The 26981-nt window shown below is 45.4% G+C and overlaps 1 protein-coding gene across 1 annotated transcript in view; it reads left to right on the forward strand.

Annotated features, from left to right (window-relative positions):
- LOC117728134 (tyrosine-protein kinase CSK) overlaps positions 1 to 26299 on the forward strand; it is a 32516-nt gene extending 6217 nt beyond the window's left edge. Inside the window, exons 2-13 of the mRNA XM_034528891.1 lie at positions 11108 to 11191; positions 14281 to 14394; positions 15190 to 15302; positions 18855 to 19074; positions 21935 to 22028; positions 22142 to 22207; positions 22318 to 22417; positions 22530 to 22620; positions 23186 to 23259; positions 23808 to 24003; positions 24436 to 24522; positions 24872 to 26299. Of these exons, the coding sequence (XP_034384782.1) occupies positions 11177 to 11191; positions 14281 to 14394; positions 15190 to 15302; positions 18855 to 19074; positions 21935 to 22028; positions 22142 to 22207; positions 22318 to 22417; positions 22530 to 22620; positions 23186 to 23259; positions 23808 to 24003; positions 24436 to 24522; positions 24872 to 25054 (1353 nt within the window). The 5' untranslated portion in view covers positions 11108 to 11176 and the 3' untranslated portion in view covers positions 25055 to 26299. The remainder of the gene's footprint in view (positions 1 to 11107; positions 11192 to 14280; positions 14395 to 15189; positions 15303 to 18854; positions 19075 to 21934; positions 22029 to 22141; positions 22208 to 22317; positions 22418 to 22529; positions 22621 to 23185; positions 23260 to 23807; positions 24004 to 24435; positions 24523 to 24871) is intronic.
- The last annotated feature ends 682 nt before the right edge of the window (positions 26300 to 26981 follow it).

Raw genomic sequence — 26981 nt, forward strand, 5'->3', positions numbered from 1 at the left:
ATTGCTTTTGGGATGACAGTTATCAGCATCTGCTGCTATTTTCCACAGAGATCTCACTCCATAACTTCTAAAGTCCCGAAAGCAAGAACCGTTAACTTCAGACCTTATCAATAATGCAGATTTTACTCATTTAAAACCGGGTTTTTCGGGAGGCATCCCTAGTCGTCTGCTTCGTGCAGGTTGCTTTGTCCACCTGATACAGGGTCTCTCGCCGGAAGTTGTTCCTCCAAGGGTTACCCACCCCGAAACGGGATTACTGCAGTTGCATTCGATGCAGACGTTGCTGACCCGTTGCCTCACCCGCAATTGAATCAACACTTCCGCCCATTCCACTTCTGGACTCGTGCGCTCTCGTACCGTATGTATATTATTACAGGGTGCTCTCCGTCTGCTGTTCCATGCCTCCGGGTCAACCAAGGGGTCCGCGGCGTGAGCAAAACAAAGCCACCGGTCTCGGGTTTCCGCATTGGTTCTGCCTCGACCCTCCAGGGAGCGCAAGAATGCACCAGCCATTTAGGATACGCAGACACCCCCTCCCCACATATTCTTCAGCTTGTTTCAGTGTCAACCTTATTGTGTCAAGCCAGCCATGTTAGGTTGCAGATTAATTTCAATGCTTGTTGCCGAACATGCTTCCTGCCTTTAGCCCGGGAGGCCCTTCATGTTGTCACCGTGATGTTATTGCAACAGTGAAGTACTCTCGTGAGGCCGGTTTCCTCCAACAGTCCTGTCCACTCTTCTCATTTACATCGAAATGTATTGTGCGGGGTGAAGCTGGCACACGGCGGGAGTCTCGTTGGATTTTTAAGAGCCTGCGTCATGCTGCTTAACTGTAAAAATGCAATGTCGGGATGTTTGCTGAGGCGTCCACGGGGAGTCCCGTCCTGCCGCCTCCCTACCGCACAGTTTTTTTTAACTGGTTTGTTTTGGGCTATTCTACAAGACATTTTACAGGCTAAAAACATAATCGGAGACAAATGAAAATGATGATGATTCTCATTTTCAGTAAAACGGTTCAGTTTGGTCTTGGTCTTATTTAACCTCAACCAGGTTACATTTAGAGGGGTGTTTTGTTCTTTGGTAAAATCATGTTCGATAGAAATTTCGCAGGGTACAAAATGATACATTGTTCCCTGGGGGAATGTGGAAAAGGTACCGCAGCCCATTTACACAGACTTCTCTTTCAGGCTGCGAGAGCGAGGCTTTAGTGAATTCACCATAGAAATCCCTGAGCCCTGCTCTCCGCGGGCAAGATTTGCAGTTGCTGCCTCTGCAAACATTGGCTCTGCATTAGCAACAATTCTTGTGCGCGTGCGTGTGCGTGTGTGTGTGTGAAATTGGGGCACGCTGCATATGGGGGAGACGTGACATCACACGCCACCGTGTTTCATCGCTGACTCCCACGCACACTGAGACAGACACAAGCCCAACCCACAACACATGATGTGCTATCAAAGTGGCGTCAGGCACATCTCCTGTCAGATAATTAGGCTACAATTCTCAACTTAGCCTATGAAATGAAACTAATGACCTACTTAACATGGTCTTGAGGGTCGCGCTATTGTAGCTGAAACGGTGGTGATTATTATCTGGTTATTTTGCTGGATATTGCTCAGGCAGTTTATTTTCTCGTTTTTTTAATTCATTTAATCTAAAAAATCTGGGGAACCAAATGCTCCCCTTTTTTGTATTGGTGTTTTGTTAGTGTTGATCGAATGCCCATAATTCCACGGTTATTAATCTGTGACCTTGAAAATCAGCAAGGAGAGTGAGGTCGTCATTCGTGTGACGCCAGGCGCTATTAATGCTGGAACAAAGCATCTGGTGGTGGTAACAACATGGCCTTTTTTCTGTGCAGTTTATCATATATAACAACAATCTGTTGGTTTTTCTTTTTGCAGATTTCTAAAATGTTTTCCAAATGATTGTTTGTCTGCTCTGGGGCTGGTCCCCAAAACAATCACCACAGTTAATTTTAGCTTTGTGCTTTATTCTATATATACATTCAACATAATCACCTTTCTTTTTCCCAAACATTTTGCAGTATTCATTTCATGTGGGATAGAAAATCGTGATGGGAAAGCTGATCGGATTTACAACTTGCGACCATTGGTGATGATGGTTTAGGATTGCAGAGTTGGCTATGGGAGAGGTAAAAGATACAGTGCATGGTCAACATCATGCACTGTATCCATTAAATGTGTTTTAATTACCTTGAACAATGAGCTTTGGCTGATTTGGGGCATCAATCAATCAATTTGGGCATCACCCACCTTTTATTTGTGATTGTGTGCTCTATGTTTTTATTGTATAGCTCTTTTATGATGATTTTAAACGTTTGTAAAGTGTCTGAGTATTATTATTATTATTATTACCAGCAGTGGGAGGTTTCTAAGGAGAAAACAAACCTGCGAGACACTTCAGAGAGTACAAACGTCCTATCGGTGTGTGAATATGCATGCAGGCGTGTGTCGAATCTGTGCACGTGTGTGTGTACACGCACACAAGCGATCACTCCCGAATGCATGCGGTTGGGGCTAAGCAGGCCGGCGTGCCTGTGCCCCGCTGCGCAGAGCGCCCCCACACTGCGCTAATGCAAGTCCGGATGTCGCAAATTAATAATTCAGAGCGCTGGCATAGCTGGGTGGAGTCTCTATTATTCATGGTGGGCATTGGAACCGACAGATGACTGCTGTTAATATTAAGCAGCGGCAGACACAGAAGCCGCTTCCACGTCGGTCTCTCTCCTCCGTCGCGAACACCCCTGTGCTCCACTCCCCTTTACTCCTCCATTGCTACGCCCTTTCTCTCCTGCTCTCTCTCTGTATCATCCCCAGTTCTACATCTCCCCATGTCTGTTGTTGTGCCGCCTCCGTCTCCCCTTCTCCTCTCTCTGTTTGTCTCTCTCTCTCTCGCCGTAAATCTCTGAATTCCAATTCAAACAGGCTTCCTCAGAAACAAAACGTTTTTGTTGAATTTCAAAGAGCTCAAATGGTTTAATTGCGCCTGCACAGTTTTTCCAGCGCCCCAGAGTTGGACCGCCCGTCTACTCTCACCCAATGTGCAATTTCTCAATTTGGGATTACTGTGTGCTCAGGTAATCTGTCAAATAATATTGCAGTGTGATTTTTGCATTTAGCTTCTCCCTACATGCCTCCCTCTTTCTCTCGCTCCTTTTTATTTTTTCTAGTCCACTGAGTCTGGTTTTTCCTCCACGGTGTCAGTGCTGTTGCCCCTGAATGCTTCTTTTTATTTGAAGAGATTTGGAGCCCCAGTCACCACTAATGCCGCTCCCATATTGTACCAGCACCCCGCTGTGGCTGCTGCTAATGACATTCTTTGTGTTTCCATCCTCGTGCTTCGCAGCCTCCTCTCCTCCTCCTCCTCTGGTCTGAATGGAGGGCTTGTCATGTGTTGCCATCAAAGGAGGAGGAGAGGCAATGAAAGCAGCGGCAAGCAGCTCCCCCCGCCCTTCCCTCGTTTTCCTCGCTTATTCACCTCCTGGGATGTTTGATGTAACTTCTGTATGTGTGCGTGTGTCTGAGAGACGGCATATATTAAACCATGGTTGCAGAATGCGTTTTGCATATGTGTGCAAGGAGCAGCATATATTAGGCCAGAGGATGAGGGCATTTTGTGGGTACTTTAGTGGATGTGTGTCCGTGCACTGTATATTCATGTCAGTCAGAGGATAAGTTAAGGTTGAAGCGTGCGTGTGTGTGTGTGTGTGTGTGTGTGTGTGCGCACCTGCACCTGCCAAGCAGATGTCTTGTCAGAAGAGCGCAGAGGCTCCCAGAATCCCCCACTCCACCTCCCAACTCTCCACTATTGCATCCTACTCCTATCTGCCTCCACGTATCATTTTGCACTCCAGAGTAGTCCTCAGTCAGTCCCTCCTCCTGTTGCATTATTTTTTTTAACACGGACACATGCGTAATGACTAATGGATGGTTGGTGCCAAGTCCGCTGCACACATATACAGTATATACAGTGCTGTTACTGTACTTTTGATTCCTCACCACTACACTGCTTAACATAAAACCGCTGCATGTGAGGATAGGAGTATGATATCTTTTAAGCTTGTCAGAAGTGCTGCAATTTGTATTTATTTTATTTAATAATTAAATTTAATATTTTATCATTTTTTTGTCTATAAAATAGGGGAACATTTTTGCCACCGTGGTGTCCAGGAGCCAAAGTTTAGGTCTTCACATTGTCGGTTGCAGAAAAAAATCGCAATGGATCATTGTCTCTTTTTCATTGTTTGGCAAAAATAGTATAATAGTATAACATAATGCTCGTGTCATTCTTTAAGATGTAGCTTTCTTAAGTCTGAGAAAAATGTACCCTGATGATATTAACATGATACATCGTTGGGAAGCTTGACCCCTACTAGGAAATAACTAAACGCTTTCTCAAACAAGTCCCCCAATTTCCTGGTAGGTTATTTGGTTAATATAGTTTGGCCTTATTTGTTGTTCGTGGAGCTTCTCTAAAACAGCGCACAATCCAGGATGCAGCAGCCAACGGGGTCCAAACATTAGTGGAGGAAATTCTGAAAAAGCAAAGCAGTACGAGCCGACTGTCTTTAACTGTCTCTGTATCCTATGCGATGATGAGAAAGCGGCTGCAGCCTGCCTCCGCCTGCATAGATATTGAGAGGATATAAATAGCCGGGCCTGACACTGGAACCGCAGCGCACAGTGCTCAAACAATAAGCCGCCGCCACTACCCTTCCTCCCCTCTGCTTTCTCCAGTCCAGCGGCCTCACAGAGGCTCAGGAGGGGAGTTTCACTCTTCCTTTCTTTCTCCCACTTCCTGCTTTTGTAATCTGTCACCGGCAGTGAGCCTGGGCCCGCCACTCTTTGCGGCAGGCAAAAGGGCCGCCAGTCTTACCCACCTGTCTGCCTGTGCCAGGAGAGGTGTGTGTCTCTGTCACGCTACTCTATTTTTCATTCAGTTAGATAAAGATGGTGGGGGGGGGGGGGAGTGGAGGAGGGGAGAGGCGGCTGTGGATTAGACACACACATGACTCGGTTGCACTGCTGCAAAGAAAAAGGACGTGATTAATTTTCAGTTCAGATTTCCAGTAGGCCACCTGGTGTGTGTGTGTGTGTGTGTGTGTGTGTGTGTGTGTGTGTGTGTGTGTGTGTGTGTGTGTGTGTGTGTGTGTGTGTGTGTGTGTGTGTGTGTGTGTGTGTGTGTGTGTGTGTGTGTGTGTGTGTGTGTGTGTGTGTGTGTGTGTGTGTGTGTGTGTGTGTGTGTGTGTAGACCGACTCCAGCCGTCGTGTCTTATCACCGTCTCTGATGAAAGTCAGTAAAGAGATCTGTTGTAAAGTCTGCACTGGAGGTTGTTAGTTCAAACCTCCGAGCCATCTGGTGAATCTGTACAGAGGACAAGTCTTTAATCTTGCTTTCCCTCCTCCCCAGAGCGATTAACAGTGAGCTACCCTTGAGCAAGGCACTTATCTCTAATCCCTCCAGTACAGCCGTTGGTTGACCGCTAGAAGCTTGTGTTGGGCAGCGTTTATTTTTTTATTTGTTGGTAAATAATTGAATAAACGGTCCAAAGACCACAGCAACCTCAACCCTGCGTTCGTGTTTCCTTTCGCTGGCGGCTGAGCCGAAGAGAAGAGAAGAGCAGGGAAAACACTGTTTCGTTGGGACAGCGAAAACAGCACCAGAGCAATACAAATGTTAAAAAAAAGATGGTGGAGATGGCTAGAAATACTTCATGTAGCAGATGGCAGAGGCGTGCACACGGCCGTGATGTTTGAGTAAGCCACAGTCTCAACTTGTTTTTTTTACTCTGCGATCAGCTCCCTTTTTAAAAATTATTTCTCTTGTCTCCTGTCCGCCTGCCACTTGAGTTTTCAGTGTCTCTTCCATGCACCTAAAGTTGAGTGGGTATTCTGGTACAGAGGTACCAGAATACCCACTCAACTTTAGTCTCCAGCAAGGAGAGGGACATGCTTTGAAATATCATATCTGCTCTTAACCCGCTCAGCAACGAAACTACTGTACGTCGTTGGCTCAAATCAAATCTTCATCATGCAGCATATGAATTACCTGGCCAATCAAGGTACTTAATCATTACTACCTTATAAAAAACACTGCCCTAAAGCTGTCCTGCTTAGTGATATGCAATGTGGCCTTCATTGGAGTGTACCCGCAGAGTATAAGGGAATGGCTTGAAGTGCTGGTTGACCCATTTCTAGATCAGCATATCTACTTAATAAAGAATTAAGTACCTGATGGAATTTAGTTCAACCTGTATATAGTATTCTGCTTTTACTGCCAACCCCACTGAAAATCCACATACCAGTCTTCAGCATCTTTGCAGCTTCAAGCGTCTTCAGCTCATTCACTCCGGTCGGTATGTCTGAGCCCGACTGCCAGCTGTATTTCACATGCCCAGCGGGCAGTGAGAGCGAGTAAAAAGAGCCACAGACCTACATATTGTTCTCTCCGGACTTAATGGTCAGAACCGGGTCTAAAGAGTGAATGTGGAACACTTTGAGTGGAATACCACCGAACAATATCTAGACAGCGACAGGCACAGCAGGCATAAGTGTAAATGAGATGCGCAAAGCATCATCAGCCTCGAGACTTTCACATGACTTTGCACTTCACTTTCTTCTTTTTCCAGTCCTGCGATGATAAACGAATGGTAAAAACCAAAGTCACATTTGTTGTTGTTTTCTCTTCTGTTTCTTCTATGCCGCCTTGCACTATGCGGTGATGTACTGAAGACGTCGTGGTTATCCGCGGTTTACCGTGCGTGCCCATTATCGCTAGACTTGCACTTATTGTTGGTTTGCACTCGGCGTAACCTCCTGCGTTTCCTTTGATCGGGATATATTCGTCACACACACGACTCAACATGGTTACTGGAAGCCAGGGCTCCCAGTTTGAACAGCGGAGTGGTCAAGTAGACGAAGGGTTTATCCTGCAATTAAGAAGGAACAACGCGTCTGTAGACGGATGAATGTCTGTAGACAGATGAATGTCTGTAGACGGGTAAACACTAATTGGTGACGGGCACTAAAGTCTATTGCCTCGCTTTTGTCCACTCGTCTTGCATTTGCATATTTCCCAAACAGAGGTATTGTATTTGTTCACTGACTGGTAATTCGCCTCACATTTGTTCAGCGTTTGCTGCTGCAAACAGGCCTGCTGTCAAGTACTTTACATACAGGGAAATGTGATGCAGCCACGAGTCATTTTTTGTTGACAGTTCCATGCTGTCTACTCTGCAGAGCCTCCAGCATCGTGATTGTTTTTTTTGTGAGCTTATGCTGTGTATTTGCATACGTAGTAGGTCACATTTCCATATTTCCCCCCCGTTTCTTTCTGCTTAGTGTACACTCTACCATATACACTCTGTACTCCCTTTGATAGCCATAGCTGCCCTATTCTGGAGATGCTGCCTTGAAAGATGTTGTTGATGGGATTATGAAATAGTTAGAGATAGACAGTCTCTGTAAATGTGGTTATACAATACTGTAAATAAACCTTTAAACACAGGTTGACACCAACTTGCCCGGCTGTAGCAAACATTCTGATCATACAGGCAGTCAGTCACAATAATGTACATAAACAGATGTTGAGCTCTGTGTCTGTGCCTGGAGTTGGCTTGACATACTATGGTTCTCATTCTCAAAAACCAAACCCAGATCGAATGCTCCCTTAATCACGTTTGCGTGGTGCTCTCTGCAGCATACAGAGCTCTTGTGTGGCATAACCAGTCTAGGCAATTTGATGGGAATGTTGTTTACAGCTTGATTTTTATATAATGCCGTCCTTTGTTGAGTGTGATGAGAGCTGTTGCTTAAACCGTGGCTCAGTAAATGTAATTTCCCTCGGCACAATTAATGACATCCTGATTTTAAAGGTGGACTTTTATAATCCCCGGTAGACGCTCTACTAGCAGGACCGTAATCTGCGGATGGCCTTGGTTTGCTCGGAGCAGACTTCCTGTTTACATAACCCGAGGCTTTTGCCACCATAGTTTCAGGAATCTGACAACAACATTCTCAGTTAAACACCAGCTCTCTGTGGTGATTTCCGTCCAAGCTTTTATTTATGCGGGGAGAGCTGACCGAGCAACATTCAGCTAAACGTTCACTTTGTAGGTTCCAGCACAAACGGCGCTGTGCTTCTTTTGGATGGGCGTTAGCTATTATGAGCTGGATTATAAGTGCAAGGTAAATGGCTGACATTTTTAAATGGGAGCCTGCTTCTATGTAGCAGAAATGTATTTTTTTTGTGGCGTACTTTTTGTCTGTCTTTTTAATTATTTTTTTTATTGATGTCCAAACATAATAACATCTATGTCGAGCGAAGAGAAGCATATTGCATAATAAGCTGATCAAACTCTGCTGCAAGAGAAATAATATGACTAGCAGAGACCCAAATGAACTACGCTAACTACAGCATACCTTTCAAAGGGAACACATTTGTACATTTTCAGAGTTACTGTTTTATTATCTGTAATAATATGCGAGTGTAGCAGGAATCTTTAATTCACGGTTATCTCAGCGAGGTGGAAGAGACGGAGCTGACTTGTTTTCCAACACCTTTGAGAAGACCATAACAAGGCCCGGGTGGCTTGGAGCACAGATGCAGACTTGCCACCAGTTGTTTTTAGTATTTCATTTTCTTTCCGGCTCAAAACAGTTCTGTTTTGTGATGGAACGGAGCAACATGTAGCTCCAGGAGACTGGATACTGGCGGAGAACGGAAACAAAACATTGCTTTATTCTCCAAAGTGAATAATGAATATGCAGGGATTTGTCTTCGAGGCACAGTGCAGTGAAATATTAATGCGGTGTAACGAGATGATTAGTAGATGAGCAACAAGACCCCACAGTCACTCTTATCACTTTCATCTAGATTCATCAAAGCGGCGCCAGTGCAGCAGCAGAAGTGGAGCACAAAGAATCAGACCGACAGTTTAAGTGGAACACAGCAGTAGTTCTAATGAAAATGGCACGCAGGACACAAAAGGTAATAATATTACTGTCGTCCGGCGTGGCAGAAGAAAAGGCAAACGCCACGCTCTGGGACGCGCGACAAAAGGCTGCCATTACATCGCCGTGCGTTGCCGTGGCGCTGTCAACAGCAGCTCCTGTTGCACAGTGAGAGGCCATTTGGGAGGACTGGAAAAGGACGTGATGCATCTGGTAGGTTGGTGTCAAGCGCTCGGCTAGTCCTCGATCATGTGCGTGGACCAACTATAGCATCAAAAGAAAATATCGAGCCTGATTAATTTCGGCCACAAATATGACACACCGCCCTGCAGGGGCCTCATTGGCCAGACGCGCTCTGTATTCAATCAAAGGGATTATATAATAAGTATGTGACCTTAGGTTCAGGCAACAACACCACTTAGTTAGCTTTAGGAACAACATCATGGTTGGGCTTGGAATATGTACGCAAACTTAGGTTTAGTCAAACAAACAAACTGCATTGCTCTGCAATGCAACGTCGATGGGAAACGGTTTGTATTCAATCCAATCGATGCAAAACAAACACACACACGCTAGGTAAAATACCATGCACCGCTTCTAATTCTACTGTTTACATGGCAGATGTCAGCCATGTCTTTGCTGTAGTAATAACTTTCCAGAGATGTCAAATGTGCAGTGACTTGGTGTCCGATAAGCCTGGACTTCCTGGTTTTGTATTTTATCTTCTGACCGGTAACTGTACACGTCCAAATGCACGTAGCACCTTGCCGTCTTTTCTTTGTTTTGCCGCAGCGCCATTGTTTATCTTAACACATACGCTACATAGATAATCAGCAAGGGTGACATTACACAATACAATAGTGGAGTATCTACGCCTTCTTTCTGATCCTCAAACATGGACGGTATCACAAAGCATTTGTTTTCAGCATGGGTGTTTTTATTTCAACCATTCTCTGAGAAAGTGTACACAGTCCGCCAAAGACGATTTGAATTGAAGCAGAACTCTCTTTCACTCGCAGCGTTTACTGAGCACCACTTAAGCAGTGTGATGCCGAAGCTCTTGAATAGCTTGCAGGCATTCCTCGGCGCTGGAGAGAGAGATAAGAATATCTCTCTCTCTCTCTCTCTGTCTCTCTGTCTCTCTCTCTGTGTCTCTGTCTCTCTCTCTCTCTCTCTCTCTCTCTCTCTCTGTGTCTCTGTCTTTCTCTCTGTGTCTCTGTCTCTGTCTCTCTCTCTCTCTGTCTGCTCGGCGGCGCTCCTTTCTAGCAGTGCTGCTCTAAAAAACGGGGAGGGGGAAGAAGCGCGTGCCCTCTGGGCGCAGCAGAGCAGCGCGGCCTCGGATATATTTGGCTCCATCAGTGTGCATATACAGATCTGCCGTGGTCTGCAATTAGGCCGCTTCCTGTTTGAACGCGGGACACGGCAGCGCTGTGAAGCTCGGCCATGGATGCTCTCGGGGAGCGCGCCAGCCGGAAGGAGTTGCATCTTTTTCACATGTTTTAAATGACACGACGGCCCTGCATGTGGGAAGACTGCTGGCTCGCTCAGTGGACAAAAAGTTTCTTTCCATGAAACTGGACTTGAAGATATGGCCACTTATTCATTGTATCCCCCTCAGAAGTGCAGGGGAAATAATCGAAGAGAAGGGAGATGTTAAAGAACACATTTTCTCGACGGGATCGTTGAGCTATGAATTATACTCAAGTTGTTAAGTTGGCCAGAGCACTCACACTCACTCTGGACAACTGAAGGCTTCTCCCTACCTCGCTCAAAGCACTGGAAAATATGCGTCAGCCACTTCCTCCTTTGCACTCACCTCCCTTCCCATTTTCTTTTTCAACTTCCCGTTCTCTTGGCTGGTCGGATGTGATTATTTTATTTAACTAAAATCATTAAAAAAAAGTGTGACTGACATTTGTACAGAAGTGTGATTTATATTGTTGCAGTAATATGAATCCATATTTGTCATTGTTGCCGCAACACATCTCTTCCAACATTTTGCATGTGCACTCTCTGTGTGTTAGGTGTTCTTCTACTTGACTGGAACGCTGTGGTCGTTTAGTTTTGCTTCACTTTGGACTGTGGGGATGTTGTTGGTGGTATTTCTAATGCTTTTTGTTTTTGTTTTGTCACAGCTCTGATGGTTCTAGCTGAACAGTGACCGCTACCTGCCCGAGGACACCTGCTGCCCAATTCCCTTCATCATGACTGGGATGCATGTAAGTGAACTTGTTCAAGGTGACTTCTTTAAACGACTTGTTTTGTAGAACCAACAGTTCAAAATCAGAAGGTGTTCGGTTTGTAATGAAGAACGGAACAAAACAGCAAATCCTCCCATTGGAGAAACTTGACCAGAGAATTATTGGTGTTTTGGCTTCAAACAATCAATTGATTTTAGATTTCTCTCATTTGATTAGTTAACCTGTTGCTTCAGCATTATGTGGAAGGACTTCAACTCTTTTACATCATTAGAATTTCAGTTATGTATTTTTTTATATTCAAAATGTAAACTTTTTGGTCATACTGTCACTTTCCCTGAGACGACTTGATTCAATAAAGATGAACTAACGAGCACGCACATACGCCAACCTGAGCCGGAGGTGCTGACAGAAAGCTGTATCTGTAGCGAGGCATGAATGCACACAGCCGGTGATCCATCAACGTTTATAGTGGTTTCACATTACCCGACCGCCCCCGTGCTTTAACTAATGCTTCACAAGAGCTGGCTTCCGATCACGTTCCCTCCCGCTTCCTTCCTTCAGATGTCCTTATTGATCCCGGTCGTTTTTTGATCTAACGCATAAAAATGCGTTTACATTTTCAAAAATAATTTTCAAAAACATATGAATGCTGGATTCATTTTGGTGATTTCATCAGGTTTTTTTGGTAGTAAATCCTAATTGCAACTAATAATATTGGATATTGTAAAGCCACAATCAATAAGTCATTTCAGAAAATTCGGCCTACTTGTGCCTTGAGAGCCTAACAGAAAACCATTTATGCATTATGGATTCAGTGGTAGTGTGTTTCTAAAACTAGAGTTCACAGAAGAGGTTTTTGGATCCTAACTTGAATATGCCATGGTTTTATTTTCAGTCAAAACTGAAAAAATAAAGGGGAAGCCTGTTAAAATATGTGAATGCAACTTCAGGTGAGACGCAGCATGTGGTTTTCTTCCCTAGTTTTGTATTGCGCTCGGCTACATTTTTAAAAGATGAAAGATCCTCAAGGAAATATCCACACTAACACAGTCTGCCCAGTAAAACCATTTTCCATAAAGTCCCTTTGTCGGAAGTTAATAACGGCTGAACTCATCATGCGGTACTGACCCGGTTGCCGGGAGTAAAGTGACCCGTACGAGGACCTCACCGGCTCCCTCACACCTGCTGCTTTGTGCTCTTGGCTTTCTCGTTTCATCTCATCCTCTCTACCGTGGTATGCTTTTGATCACGACCGCCGCGCCCAATCTAACGGGCTCAAACTGAATGCACAAAGCATCCTCATCCCAGCTGTCATTTCATTTGTATTTCAGGCACGCTGCTGCCACGTTTACATTATTCAGAGTGACTGACGATGAGCGCAGCTGGCCTTTCAAGACGCCCTCGGAAAAGCACATTCTGAGGCAGCGACTGATATAGTGACTTTGTTTAAGATGAGCCAGAGAACGGGAGATGTCCCTCACAGGTTATTTTTGTCTTTTAGAAGTAAGACACTGCAAACCCACACAGGGGTTTTGAGTTTGAGGAAATTACCTGAGCTCACAGAACTCAACACACCAACAAGATGAATGAAGGTGGAATTTACCTACAGCCGTAGATAAACACTTCCTTAGAAAGGTTGGCGATATTTGCACATTTCCAAAAGAAAATCAGTCCTTCACGCTGCTTAAAAGTAGGAGTGTTTCTCCCTGCGACCAGAAATCTGGCCTTTTCTTATGGACATTCATCTTTACTTTAACTTTGCAAACTATTGGTCAATCGGTTTGTAAACAGGAAAAAGTCAGTGGGTCGCAAAGATCCGTGAAAATCCCGATTTTGAGATGGATACTCTGAATGCGCTGAATACGTGTCCAAAGAATGCCCCTAAAACCCGAATAACATCGGCATATCCCCGAGGTCTTAATCGGAAAATGCTCCATTTGGATTAAGGCCCAATTCAGAATGTCCAAACAGAATATGATGTTTACATGAGACATAACTCATTTGGAATATTGCCATTTTCTGAATAACAGTGGACTATTGGTGTACAGCAATGTCCAACAGCACAACACATGCAACTTCATGTAGGCGGATGGTTTGTTCTATCAATTAAGTTTAGTGTATTTAGCCCACTGCAGTAACAAGATAGCGAGCTGGTGAGGAGGCCACAGTTGTCCGTATTGATGGCAGACTGACAGCCACTGAGCAAAACGGAGAAACTCTTAATTCCTGTAAGCTGAGGACTGTAGATAACCAAATGAAAGTGTATCTCCTTAAATAAACAAGTTAAACTAGACCAGAGAGCTGAAACACATTTTGTTTGTCGATACACATTTTTGGGAAACCTGAACTTTTTGCATTTCAGCCTTCTCCATCTTTAAATTTTGCAACCACTGAACGGAAGTGACCATATTTGGACTGCCGAGGACTGACCTAGAAACGCCCCTAACGGCTCTGCACGCGGACTTGTCAATCACGATGGCCCCGCCCTAAAGCACACCCTGCTTTGTGATCTGTTTGACTCTAATTGGACCATAATTTATTAAATGAACACCGTGCTGTATTGAAGAAGACTTGAAACTAAAGATTGAGATCATAAACTCATGTTTATAATGTTTACTGAGGGAATAAATCCTGTTGGCCATTAGAAAGAATGCAAGTTTAAGGCACTTTCACATTGGTTTCACTTAACAGACCCAGAGGTTGCCACATGGTGTTATGTAGTTTTTCTATGGCAATGTTAAATAATCAGCCTAAAAACACTGAAGGCAAACTTTGAAGGCATTATAACCGGTCTATTGGTTTCACAGTTTGCCGTGCAGCCTGAAAACATTTATTTATTTCCGTCCTCCTTTATCTCAACTTCACTGCCTCTGTAGTTCCTGCTCTCCGCGGGGAAGTCTCCTCAACCTTTTGCTAGGATTTACACAACCACCTCAGTATATGCACAGAGATATGTTATTACCAGGGATCTGTGCATGCACTCAATTTGATGTTGAGATATCTCCACTATGTTTTGTCTTTTTCTTCTTCTTACCAATTAATAATAAATGGTGGTGCTGTGTGTGAAAAATCTCAAAACGTTGGTTTCTCTGTCTTGCGTGATGTAGGCACCATGGTCGACTGGCACAGAGTGTGTAGCCAAGTACAACTTCCAGACTGCCAACGAACAGGACCTCCCTTTCTGTAAAGGAGATTTACTGAGCATCATTGGAGCCACCAGGGTGAGTTTGTGTGTGTGTGTGTTTGTGTGTATGTATGTATGTATGTATGTATATTTCAGAAATAGTTAATTATATTGAATTATAGGACACAGTTTCTTGTTTCCCCAGTTAATGATCATGAATACTTGAAACTTGCAATTGCAATTTTGAGGGGAAAAAAAAGGTCTTACAATCATGTCATCTTATACAGTATATTACCACGTCTTCTTCCATGTCTCAGAAAGGAGTTAATGTTATTGATTGGTAAAAGGACAGCTGCTTCTTCTAGCTTAAAATGGCCAACACAGCTCATATAACTGATTTGTTTCAGCAAACAATAACACTTAGTAACTTGCGTAATGTCGTATTTGGGAGCGACAGTATTAAATGACTCCTGTCTTAACATAAAGATTGCTGTTCATATATATATATTTTTTTGTTTCGCTCTAAATTACGAACCAAATCTAATAGTTTATAGTTAATGCTAATATCCTAATACCATTAATATATCATTTGGCATGCTCAACAGGCGCGAAAACAAGAGCTACAGGATCCGGTATATCGGCTTGCAAAGAACCCGAGATCCCAGTGAACATAATTTCTGCAACAGTTTATGCCCATAAGTGGATTTAAGTATCCATTCTCCACTATGTGTAGAGTACTGCAGCTATGTAACCCCCACTGCATCACTTCTGCTGCCACCTGCGTTTAGAGAGGGACATGAGGGACATTAATTGCTCCCCACCCACAGGAAGACTCCCGGTTATTATCACCAGCACTAAGGCTATGTTGTCGCTCGTTTTGGTTTGGTTTCAGGATCCCAACTGGTACAGAGCGAGGAACACAGTGGGCAGAGAGGGCACCATCCCGGCCAACTATGTCCAGAAAAGAGAAGGAGTCAAGTCAGGAGGGAAGCTTAGTCTTATGCCGTAAGTACCGGGGGGGTAATGGAGGAGGAAACCCAAACTAACCGTGTCCGTTTGTAATAAATGTCTTGTGTATTTTGTTTTGGTGATGTCTACGTCAATTTTGAGTACATAATCCAATCGGTAATCCAAATAACAATTTAAGATTTGGTTTTATGTGTCTTCTACATCTTTTGACACATTCCTTTTTCTTGTTATGCGTGCATGAGTTGTCGTACCCGCGCGCCTTCACTTTAGTTCCCTGCAGCGCGGGGAAATGGGGTGTTGATTTCAAAAGTGAGTTAAAGCATCAAAAGGTGGAAATTCCATCTTGTACCGCCTTTGAGTCTTGTCTGCGTCTGCCTGCCACGGAGGCCGGGACCAGCTGCGCACTGCATTTGAATCGGGCTTTTTGAAACGGCAGGTTTTCTTTTTTTAAAGGGCAAACAATGAGGAAAACATAACGAAAGGCATATGCGAGTGAAGTGAGACAAGAAGGCCGAGAGCACACGGGCCTCAGCGGTATCATCACAAGATATGAGATGTCATCATCTGAAAAGCTGCCTGAGCGGTTGCGTGCAACTTTACAGATTAAGAGGAGCTTTTAATTGAAGGGTTTGGGTTAAGAGGAAGTGTCGGATGATAATAAGAGGATCGTCGCTCTCTCTCGCAGAGAAGTGGTGCTCTGTGAGACATGTTCCACCGTCAACTGCATTCATAACAATGATCAGAAACTATATTCATATGGCACCTTGAAATACAGAATGGGGCTCTTTCTTTTTTTATAAAAGAAGATGAACAAAAAAATCCTTCAGTGGAGGTCATTTGAGACGTATTAAAGTTTGATTTCTTGTGCACAATTAATATTCTTAAGTGTCTGAGGCCAGAAGCAAACACAGAACCTCCCATTTTCCCACCGGACTCAAATCAACTACACCGACATGTGTTTTGTTTCAACGCTTTGTCTTTTTGCGTCTGTAGATCTTCTTCTAAATTCACCAAAAGTTAGCATTAGATAAATAATAATGCTAAAAAATGCTAATTAATAAAAGTGTTTTTATATAAATAACTGGGGAAGTTTTATAGTTACATTACATGTCATTTAGCTGACGCTTTTATCCAAAGCGACTTACAATCAGACACTGTAGACACAGCTACAGGGAACAATTCAGGGTTAAGTGACTTGCTCAAGGACACATCGACTAGGGCGGGGATTGAACCGCAAACCCCCTGATTGATAGACAGACCTGCTAACCACTGACCCACAGTCGCTCATAGTGATATAATATTTCCCACCATTCACCTGTATTGTTAATTACAGCTAGTCAGTGTTTCTAGTTGTGTGCTAATAGAGAATATAATTTTAAAAATGATAATATTGACTCTGTAATATTAGGGCCTGTCTTGTGTCCTTGTATTGTTGAGCGGTGCTCACAGAGTCGACGGTATGCCACTGTAACATCCTGTTGGCAGGAAACATTTAAATCGACTTTTGACCCTCTTTGTCTCTCTTCGTCAGCCGGCCGCTGAGAGCTTTAACCTCTCCCTTTTTGACGCCTGTCTGCGCCCATTTCAACGCGGTCGCGGCGGTCACTCTGCTCTGGCTCGTCGCTGCATGTGTGGTCTGAAGAGCTAACTTTAGTTTAGCCTCGTGCAACCGGGAGGGCTTTGGAAACGTGCGTGAGCTGCTAAACTCCAGTGCTACCTGCTACGTTGCTGCTCTGATGGGATTTAACTTTGGAGACGGTCACGTTGAGTGATCGTGGTACGATTCCTGCAGTCTGACAAGTAGTCCACTTTTTCCTCTTTTTTGCCCAACCACTTATTACACTCAAAGGAATGAGAAGACTCCAAAACTGTTTTACTTGATGACCTCATTCTTTTACAGCTGCCCTTTTTTTCGAAAACACTTAAGTCATCAGAAGTCGTTCTTCCGTAACCCACGGGGGACTCGTTGATTTTAGTTATGAATCTCTAACAGATGTCTCAGAGAAGACCTCGCCTCCTCTTCTGGGTTACATACGGGTTCAGCTGTGGTTCCTCCTGTCCCCAGTCGCGCCCAGACCGATTGATACTGGCCAGTGGATACAGTCCTCGTCTCCGTTCCTCTGTCGTCCCAACAGCCTGTTCTCTCTGCTGCCCCCGTGTGGCAGACATCTGCCACACATAATGTGCACCTCGCCACCAAAGAAAGCCGGGGTGTTCGAACCTCCTTCCCTGTTGTTCACCACATGTTTTGTGCCTTTTATTTTACTGTGTTGTAACGTACGACGGCGGTTAATTGCCGTGGACAGAGCGGCTGGTCAAAGGGCTGCTTTGGTGGACACATACGAACCGCTCTCGGATTAGGGGAAGTCGAAAGGAGCCCGTTGTCCATCTGAGAAGCCGGCCGTGCTGATCTAATCAACTCAACCAGCTCTAAGCTGCTTTGCCACAAGGGCCTCCGCTGCTCGAGGAGGACGTGGTGTGAAGAGGAGGAGGAGTAGGGAGGGACGGAGGCGGCCGCTGTAAAACCAGGCTGAAAAAAATATGATCAATGATGATTAATGCTCAGTCTGATTTTGCGATTCAGATCTTGTTGTCCGTCACCGGTGGTCAGAGGGAAGAACCAGCAGGTGGATGAATGCAGCAGGGTTCAGAATGACACTTCATTCTCAGTCAGGACAGAAATAAGAGGCTATCGGGACAATTTCGATGTGTTCCATGTACACAACCGTATTGCCAATATGATCCAAACCAGTTTAATGCTCACAGCCAGGATACTAATGTGCACGTGAAACTCACCGTGAAGCAGCTGTCTAATCCATCCATTAGTAGCCTGTCGATATATATCCTCCAGGCCGTATGGTGACTGTGAAACAGGGTTACACAGCCAGCAAAGCAAGACCTTCTTTTTGTTGTTTGTTCTTAGAGCACAGCTTCTTTTCTTTTTTCTTTTTATACAGTTTATCTCTTGGTCTCCCTGATCTCAGCCAGGAACTGGTGACTTGGCTCTGTCCTGCCCAACCGCCTCGTCTGAGCACTTACATCTTTTTTTTTTTGCATTTTCCTGTTATTGCAGTGCGCGCTCGTCAGTTTCCGAATCTGCCTCAGTGCGCGTGTCCGTGTGCATGTTTCCTGTTTTGGGCCCAGGTACTTTCTCACTGAGTCCCATTTCCCCCCCACCCCCCTTTTTGCTCAGCTTGAGCCAAACGGACCGGAAGTGCTGCCGGCTTCCCATCGTTTTTCCCTTGTTTTTCGAGCAGGCCCGCTGCCTGGAAGCGGATCGTAGTGCAGAGCAGATGAGGATTGTAGTTGTGTTGGTGCATGGATCAGACTCATTTCTTTATTGGTGTGTTCGTAAACGCTTTTTGAATCTCATACCTGTCCCGTTCCCTTTTTCTTTCCTCTACATTCTTTGTCCCCGTCTGTCATTTTGACGTCTGACTCACCGTCTCCTCCTCAACCACTTTTGTTGCTCTCCTTCTTTTAAACACTTTCTCTCCATAATTTCTCCCTTTTTTTGTTTCTCACCCCTTCTTGCCGTTAACGTTGTGCCTACCTACCTCCCCCACCCCCCCACCCTTCTCCACGCAGCTGGTTCCACGGGAAGATAACTCGGGAGCAGGCCGAGCGGCTCCTCTACCCTCCGGAGACGGGCTTGTTCCTGGTGAGGGAGAGCACCAACTACCCCGGCGATTACACCCTGTGCGTTAGCTGCGACGGCAAGGTGGAGCACTACCGCATCATCTACCACAACGGCAAGCTCACCATCGACGAGGAGGAGTACTTTGAGAACCTCATGCAGCTGGTTGAGGTGAGGGACTCCTATCTTCTACTCGCACAATACCGTCGGTACCCAATCGCACTGGCCGCTCAATATCGGTGCCATTTAGTGGGAACTGAAAGTCGAGAGTGTTTCAGCCAAACCACAGAGGGAGCGGGAAAGGAAGTGGTTTGCAAAGAAAACGAAACTTCTCACCACACACATTTTGTCTTGTTTCACTTTGTGTCAAGTGATATTTAGGTTATTGAAGCAATCCAGGTCTGTTTTATGAGTCTGCATCCTGTTAGGGTTGAGATTTAGAATACAGCTTGAAAAGTACAATTAAATTGAGTTAAGCTGCTATCAATCATGCCGCAGTATGATTACGTAACTTTGTAAGCACAAGCACACACACACACACACACACACACACACACACACACACACACACACACACACACACACACACACACACACACACACACACACACACACACACACACACAAGTGTCCCCATGGAGTTCCCACCTTTAAAAAAAAAAATAAAAATCTCACTCAAGTACTTGTTCACATTCTTCACAAAGCCGTCTGATCCTCTCACTCGCTGTCTGTTATCTGCGAGCCGGTTCAGAGGAAGGACAGAGTGTGGAGAGGGGAAGATAGGAGACATTGATGGTGGAGGGTAGGGGGGGGGGGGGGGGGGGGCTTTCGTTCTCTCAGATGAAGAGAGGAGCTGGATTGGCGCCTATCACACTTTTAATTGGACCCCATCTCTTTGCCTCGCGGGCCGTTTGGAAGTGGATGACAGGAATGTGCCAGCTGGCACCGAGACATCTACGTCCCGCTGCATTCTCGATATTAGCCCGCAATCTTATCTCTCTCTCGTTCACACACCCCCAGGCTTGCTTCTGCCTTCCACTTCCTTTTCCTCCACCTCCCTCGTCTATCCCTGGCATATTGCTTCCTCTCCTTCTCTCTTTGTTATCCACCTCCACCTCTTCCCTGGCCTTGCCCGCCCTCAGTTTCTCTCTCTTTCTCTCAATCTCCCTCCATCTTTACCCTCCCCGCCGCCTGCATTCCCCTGTGCCTACTCCTTTCTCTCCATAACAGGCTGTGAGAGGATGCCTCGCATTCTTGTGTGTTTATCTGGCTCGCTCTCATCGGCCCCTCACTGCAGGCTTTGCATGGGTCTACATATATATATATATATATATATATATATATATATATATATATATATATATATATATATATATATATATATATATATATATATATATATATATATATACACACACTCACACCCAGGCCTTCTCCCTGTCAATCACAGCAGCTAACGTCGTCATTATGTGTCACGTGAATGGTGCGATGTAGTGAAACAAAGATGACTCCGTGTGTTGCTTTAAAAGGGGGTGACGGCACTGGGGAAAGTTTGTTTTTCCACCTACAATCCTCATTTAGTATTTTTACTCTGTGATTACACCCGTCTGCTTTGATTACATGTGGGAGGATCTCGATTTATCCAGCACAAATCTGCACAAAAGAAATATTTTAAAGCATTCAATTTTAAGGAATTGTAAAATGTTGCTAATTATGCAACATTGCGAGTTGTGTTAAATCTACATTTGCGTAATTGAGTATATGGGGGGTGTTGTTCATATGTGGCTGCATGCGAGTGTTGAACAATGTAGTGGAACCCCCCTCCTTCACCATGCTGCCCCCTGGTGGTCGCCGCGATGACTTGCACTCTGTGGTCAATTCGGCATGCTGCAGTTGTATAACATTTTTAAAAAAAATTGTTTTGCTGGCGGTGGGGTAGCGTCCTCATGCTTTAATTAATTTTCTAGCGTCGCAAACAGGTTCGATGACCCATGTTTGTTCGGAAGACTTTTTTTTACTCACATTTGCTGCTTTTTCTCTTGCGTCCAGAACGTGACGTCTGCTTTCACAAGGTCACAACGTCTAATCTGATGTCAGGATTCTGAGCAGATATTGACAGGTTGTTTGGTTAGCTGTGTGTTTGTGTGTGTGTGTGTGTGTGTGTGTGTGTGTGTGTGTGTGTGTGTGTGTGTGTTGTGTGTGTGTGTGTGTGTGTGTGTGTGTGTGTGTGTGTGTGTGTGTGTGTGTGTGTGTGTGTGTGTGTGTGTGTGTGTGTGTGTGTGTGTGTGTGTGTGTGTGTGTGTGTGTGTGTGTGTGTGTGTGTGTGTGTGTGTGTGTGTGTGTGTGTGTGTGTGTGTGTGTGTGTGTGTGTGTGTGTGTGTGTGTGTGTGTGTGTGTGTGTGTGTGTGCGTGCGTGCGCGCTGGATCAGATATATTGACCTCTTTCACACCCACACAATTCTCCTGCCGCTGCTGCCAGTTCCCACAAAAAGCCTTCACGGCTCCTCTTAATAGACGCCTCATGCGGAGGTTAATTCATTTCCAGATGAATGACTGCGATACGGCTGCACTGGGTTTCAGTGATCAGAAAAAGAAGTTAACGACTGTCTTTACGCCATCAAAACCTAATAATTCCCCTCGTGCTGGAGCTGATTTGAGGAGCGCAGTGCTCGAATATGCGGCACCTCCACCTATCTTCTTCTATTTCATTCCATCTTTTGTGCCGTGAATTTCCTCAACACCACCATCCTCCCCTTCACCGTCTCTTAGTGAAGGCGAACGCCACCGACATCCCCGTGCGCATGAGATCGATTGAACTCTGACCTGAATCTTCAAAAGCTTGTACACGGATCCACCACTCCGATGTGATCTTTCAATAGGCAGACATTCGATTTATGAAATAGTCAGACGATGTAACCCTTTTCTAAAAAATGACCACCTGGATATTTATCTAGTAAAACTTTTACACACTGACCTTTGTCCTCGCATGTTGTAAAATCATTGCATGTAATTGTCTCCTGTCTGTCCGCAGCACTACACCAAAGACGCCGATGGCCTTTGCACCCGGCTGATCAAACCCAAGTTGATGGAGGGAACGGTGGCCGCACAAGACGAGTTCTCCAGGAGTAAGGACACGCTGAGCTCATTAATGAATATTAATGCATATCTTGGTTGTTTACAGTAACGTCATTCGACTTGTAGCCTGCCTGTCGTGTTAAGTGTTGTCCTCTCCTGACAGGCGGCTGGGCCTTGAACAGAAAAGAGCTGAAGCTCCTGCAGACCATTGGCAAGGGGGAGTTTGGAGGTGAGGATTTCTGCATCATTCCATTTCACTCATCTGAGCCGCAGTACCAAGCGGCCTCGGTCGCCTCTCGTATTGAACTAAAACATCTTCCCCGTCTGCGTCCTCGTCAGACGTGATGGTAGGAGACTACAGAGGGAACAAGGTGGCGGTCAAGTGCATCAAAAATGACGCCACGGCGCAGGCTTTCATCGCCGAGGCCTCCGTCATGACGTAAGATCCCTTGATGATAAATGAATACAAAAGTTGTTTTCTATCACAAGTTGGTATTTTTTTTCGTTTTTTTTTTTTATTCCCATCATATGTTTTCTGCTTCTGCTCTCAGGCAACTAAGGCACAACAACCTGGTGCAGTTGCTCGGGGTCATTGTGGAAGAGAGGGGCAGCCTCTACATCGTCACAGAGTACATGGCGAAGGTTCGTCACACACGTTTTTTTTGTTTCACAATTCTTGCCATGTTTTAAAACGTTTGGAAACGGTGTTGGAAGAACCTGTAAGTGGTTTGTTTTATCTCTACAAACGCGGCAGCCGTGTTTACGGGGGGTTTGTGTACGAGGCCGTTTCTTGGCCGGGAGCAGTGGCGTCCCCGAGGTTCTCGCTGGCCACTGCTCCCTGAAGAGAAAGTAGTATGGCGCCCTCACGGTACACAACGTAACATGTGGATTAAACGATTGGTGAGCATCATAGATACTTAATGGTTCCAGTCTTTATGCTAAGCTAAGCTAACGGACTGCTGGCCGTAGCCTCATATTTACTGTACAGATATGAGAGTTGTAGCGATGTTGTCATCCAACTCTCCGCCAAAACCCCCAGAAATGGGGAACTATTCCTTTTAATGTCATATGGAACCTAGAATAGAGATCACCACAATTTAAGCTGGTATCCCCTAAATAAACCATTATTACGGTAAGAATGAATAATCCATCAGGCAGAAAACCTGATTACCACTTATAATCTGATTTGTTACTTACTGTGTCACAGGGCAGCCTCGTGGACTACCTGCGCTCCCGAGGACGGACCGTGCTCGGCGGAGACTGCTTACTCAAGTTCTCGCTGTGAGTCCTCTTCATCTCTCTTCCTGTTCTCATTACATTTGTACAACAGACACACGTTTCATCAGCACAGCTCGAGTCCAGAGTTAAACTGCTGCTCTTTAGCTGTCGGGATCTGAATGGAGCTTCAAAGGAATGTTGTCACGCTCCCAAAGTGGCATAAAACAAGCCTTTGTTTACCCGAGCAACCGCCACGCGAGTGGCTGCTTCATCTGCAAGTCAAGTGCCCCGACTTAAAGTCTCTTTTTATTTGTATTTATTTAAGTCATTTAGGCAACGCTGTGACCCGGCACAACTCAAAATCATTGCAAACCGTTACACATCAAAACATGCTTCCAACAAGGAAGTATTTTAGGATTCATTTTCACAGTGAGTCGTGTGAGCGCTTTTATCCTCACCACCTTCTCTGCATCAATCACACCTGAGCTGCGTTTGTCATTCGACGTGTTTGGCAAAGCCACAACAATGTCCGCGTAGATTAAGGAAGGGGACCCACACCTGTGGGTTTGCCTTCATCTGTTCATCGTTCCTCCTCTCGCTGTGACGCCCAGTGACGTGTGCGAAGCCATGGAGTACCTGGAGGCCAACAACTTCGTCCACAGAGACCTGGCGGCCCGCAACGTGCTGGTGTCCGACGACAACATCGCCAAGGTCAGCGACTTTGGCCTCACCAAGGAGGCGTCCTCCATACAGGACACGGCCAAGCTGCCCGTCAAGTGGACCTCCCCCGAGGCAATAAGGGAGAAGGTGAGAGGCGGCGAGGGGGCAGACGGTTAAATAGACCGGGGCTAATGCGTTGTTTTCTCCTCTAGTACCAGCATTAAGAAGAGTTAAAGAGAAGAGTTTGTTTATGTGATGCCAAGCCTGCTATCTCTAATTCCAAGTGCTAAGGATTTCCTCCTTTGTTCAGGTGGACTGAAATCCCGTTCGGGACTTTATTTGATAGCGGCGTCAGTTTAACTTCCTTCATTTTCTTCCCTTAAATCTTTAAAATCTGCTCTTTGGAGCCTGCACTGATGTGGAATTCCAACTCAATGAGCGCATTTTGTTGTTGCGTCTGTGTTTATCAAGTCATGTTTCCTCACTTGGCTAGAGGAAGCAAAAAATACCTGAATGCATTTGTTTGACGTGTGAATTCAGGCTCTAACACCCCCACCCCCTTTTTTGTGTGTCCGACAGAGGTTTTCCACCAAGTCAGACGTCTGGAGTTACGGAATCCTACTTTGGGAGATCTACTCCTTCGGGCGTGTGCCTTACCCTAGAATTGTGAGTACCTGAACATCCCATGTGTGTGGCTCACCGAGGTACGCCAGCAGATGGCAGGCGTGTGCGCGTGCGCGAGCGTGTGTGTGTGTGTGTGTGTGTGTGTGTGTGTGTGTGTGTGTGTGTGTGTGTGTGTGTCTGCGTGTGGGAGATTAGTGAAGTGACCTCAAATATTTGTGCGATTAGACCGCTGGAGCAGGTGATGAAAATGTGACATGACGTGTGCTTTATTAAATGTTAATATTTCTGTATTGTGGCATTTACATATTTAGTCATTTTCCTTTTGCCGCGGCGCAGCTGCTATCAGCTGAATATCAGTCAACATGCTCATCTCTCTCTCTCTCTCTCTCAGCCACTGAAAGAGGTGGTGCCCCGGGTGGAGAAGGGATACAAGATGGATGCCCCGGACGGCTGCTCGCCCGTGGTATACGACCTGATGAAGCAGTGCTGGACCCTGGACTCTGTCGTGCGGCCCTCTTTCCGCATGCTGAGGGAGAAGCTGCAGCATATCAGAGCCAAGGAGCTCTACCTGTGAAGAGGAGGAGGGGGATGAGCGCGGCGAGACACAGTGGTGGTTGGAGGAGGAAGAGGAGAAGAGGGACCACAGCATCTTCCTCCTGCCTGCCCAGCCCGCTGACCTGTGGGACTGCCCTACTGTGCCCCCCCCCCCCTCAACCCCCGACCTTTAACCTCAGGCGTTCCTGCCAGCCGCCCTCTGCATCCACACAAGGACCGTTTTCCTGTTTGTGTTGTAAAGCTTTTGCCAGACTGTTTCCTCTCCTCTCGACGGGCCGCCGCTCTATTCCCACCGCTGCTCGCTCTCTCTCTTTCCTCTCTCGGTCCAAGTTTCTCTTCCTCCACCTGGAAGATCCCTTTTTTTCCACTTTTTTTTTCCCCTCCTCTCCTGAACATGGCATTAACTGGAGGGGAGGCTGGCCTTTTTCCTCCACGTTTGTCAGGTGCTCTCCGCCCCCTCCTCCATCATTCCTGGATCTCAACATCGCCGTGTCACTCTGGATGAATTCAGCCCAGCTCTCTCGTCATTCCATCCTTCCCTCTCACTTTCTCTCCTGCCCTGCCCTCCCCTCCCTTCGGCGTGGTGTCAGGCGTGGGGCCTTCGCTCTGTGCTAAAGTGCCTCCAGTCTACAGAGCTCCAGACTTCCCTCCAGCATGTCTTTCAACTGGACTTTTGTAGTTTGATTTTTATTTTTAATTCCTTTTTTTAAGAGATCTTTTTTTATTGCTTTCATTTTTTTTCAGGGAAGTTATCGAACCGTGTTTTATTTTTATTTCAGTGCCATCTCCTGCACCTCCATCCTCACCCAGTCGTTCTGGGATGTATTTTTATTTTTTTGTACCACGTGTCCATGAAGAGAGCGTGAACAGGAGGGAGGATTTAGGGGGCCAGTATCAATATTTGTCCTCTAACCAATACTGGGAAGGGGGGGGGGGGGTGAGGCAGGGAGGCAGTTCACAAACATGGTTGATTCATCATAAGTGGGCGTGTTTTTATATCAAAATATATTTAAAGGATTCAAAAAAAGTAAAAACGAACAAGGAAAAAACTGACTAGGGCGGAGACAAAAAAAAAAACTCATAAAGAAAGGAGGACTTTCAGAAGCCAGGTGTCTCTTGGCGTTAGGAACGTTCAGTGTCTCTGTGAACGCTGGGGTCGGAGTGGTGCATGCTGGGAGAGAGGCCTTGGGTTCAACTGTCAGTGCTTTCAATGTTCATTGTTTTATTATGCTATCATGATTATGAATAAATCATTCCATCTGAACAGCGTGGAAACACCTGCATCATTGTATCAGCGTGTATGTGAGTGTGTGGAGAGGAGGTCCGAAGGCACACAGTCTTAGTTTGACATATTGGAGTCCTTGGTGGAAATATTCAACAGCAGGAAGTCAAATATTTGGCCATAATGAAAAAACACATTTTCTGTTTGATCAATTCAACTCAGGAAAGTTCACAATCTGGTTCATATTCATCTTCTTCCACGCTTGGATGCTCTGTGTCACTTAACAGCCCCGCTGGAGCGGATCAGGGTGAAGTGCCTTGCGCAAGGGCACCTGGGTAGTAATAGTTGATAAACCAAAATGGAGATCTTAAGAACACTTTTCGAAGCGTAACATGGATTACAGTTCTGGAGCATATGAGGAAATATGTGAGATTAGGAAGAATGTACTAAAGGGTGGGTTCACATTTTCATACCCTTATTTATACACATTGGAATAATGTTGCTCACTAATCATTTCCACTGTTTCTGCTGGCCATGTCCAGATTCCTTACTAACGCAATCACAATGGAAGAGATATTCAGAGTCCTCGTTATGTTTAAAAATGCATTGTTTTATTTATAAAAATAAAAAAAATAATGTTTTCACCAGCGCACTGTAGATTGTATCTTATAGTGGGGGGGGCCCCATTTCCTCATGTCCAGTATGAACAGCAGGAAGCACTAAA

This window comes from Cyclopterus lumpus, chromosome 3, assembly GCF_009769545.1.
Source record: "Cyclopterus lumpus isolate fCycLum1 chromosome 3, fCycLum1.pri, whole genome shotgun sequence".
In the NCBI taxonomy this organism is placed as follows: Eukaryota; Metazoa; Chordata; class Actinopteri; order Perciformes; family Cyclopteridae; genus Cyclopterus; species Cyclopterus lumpus.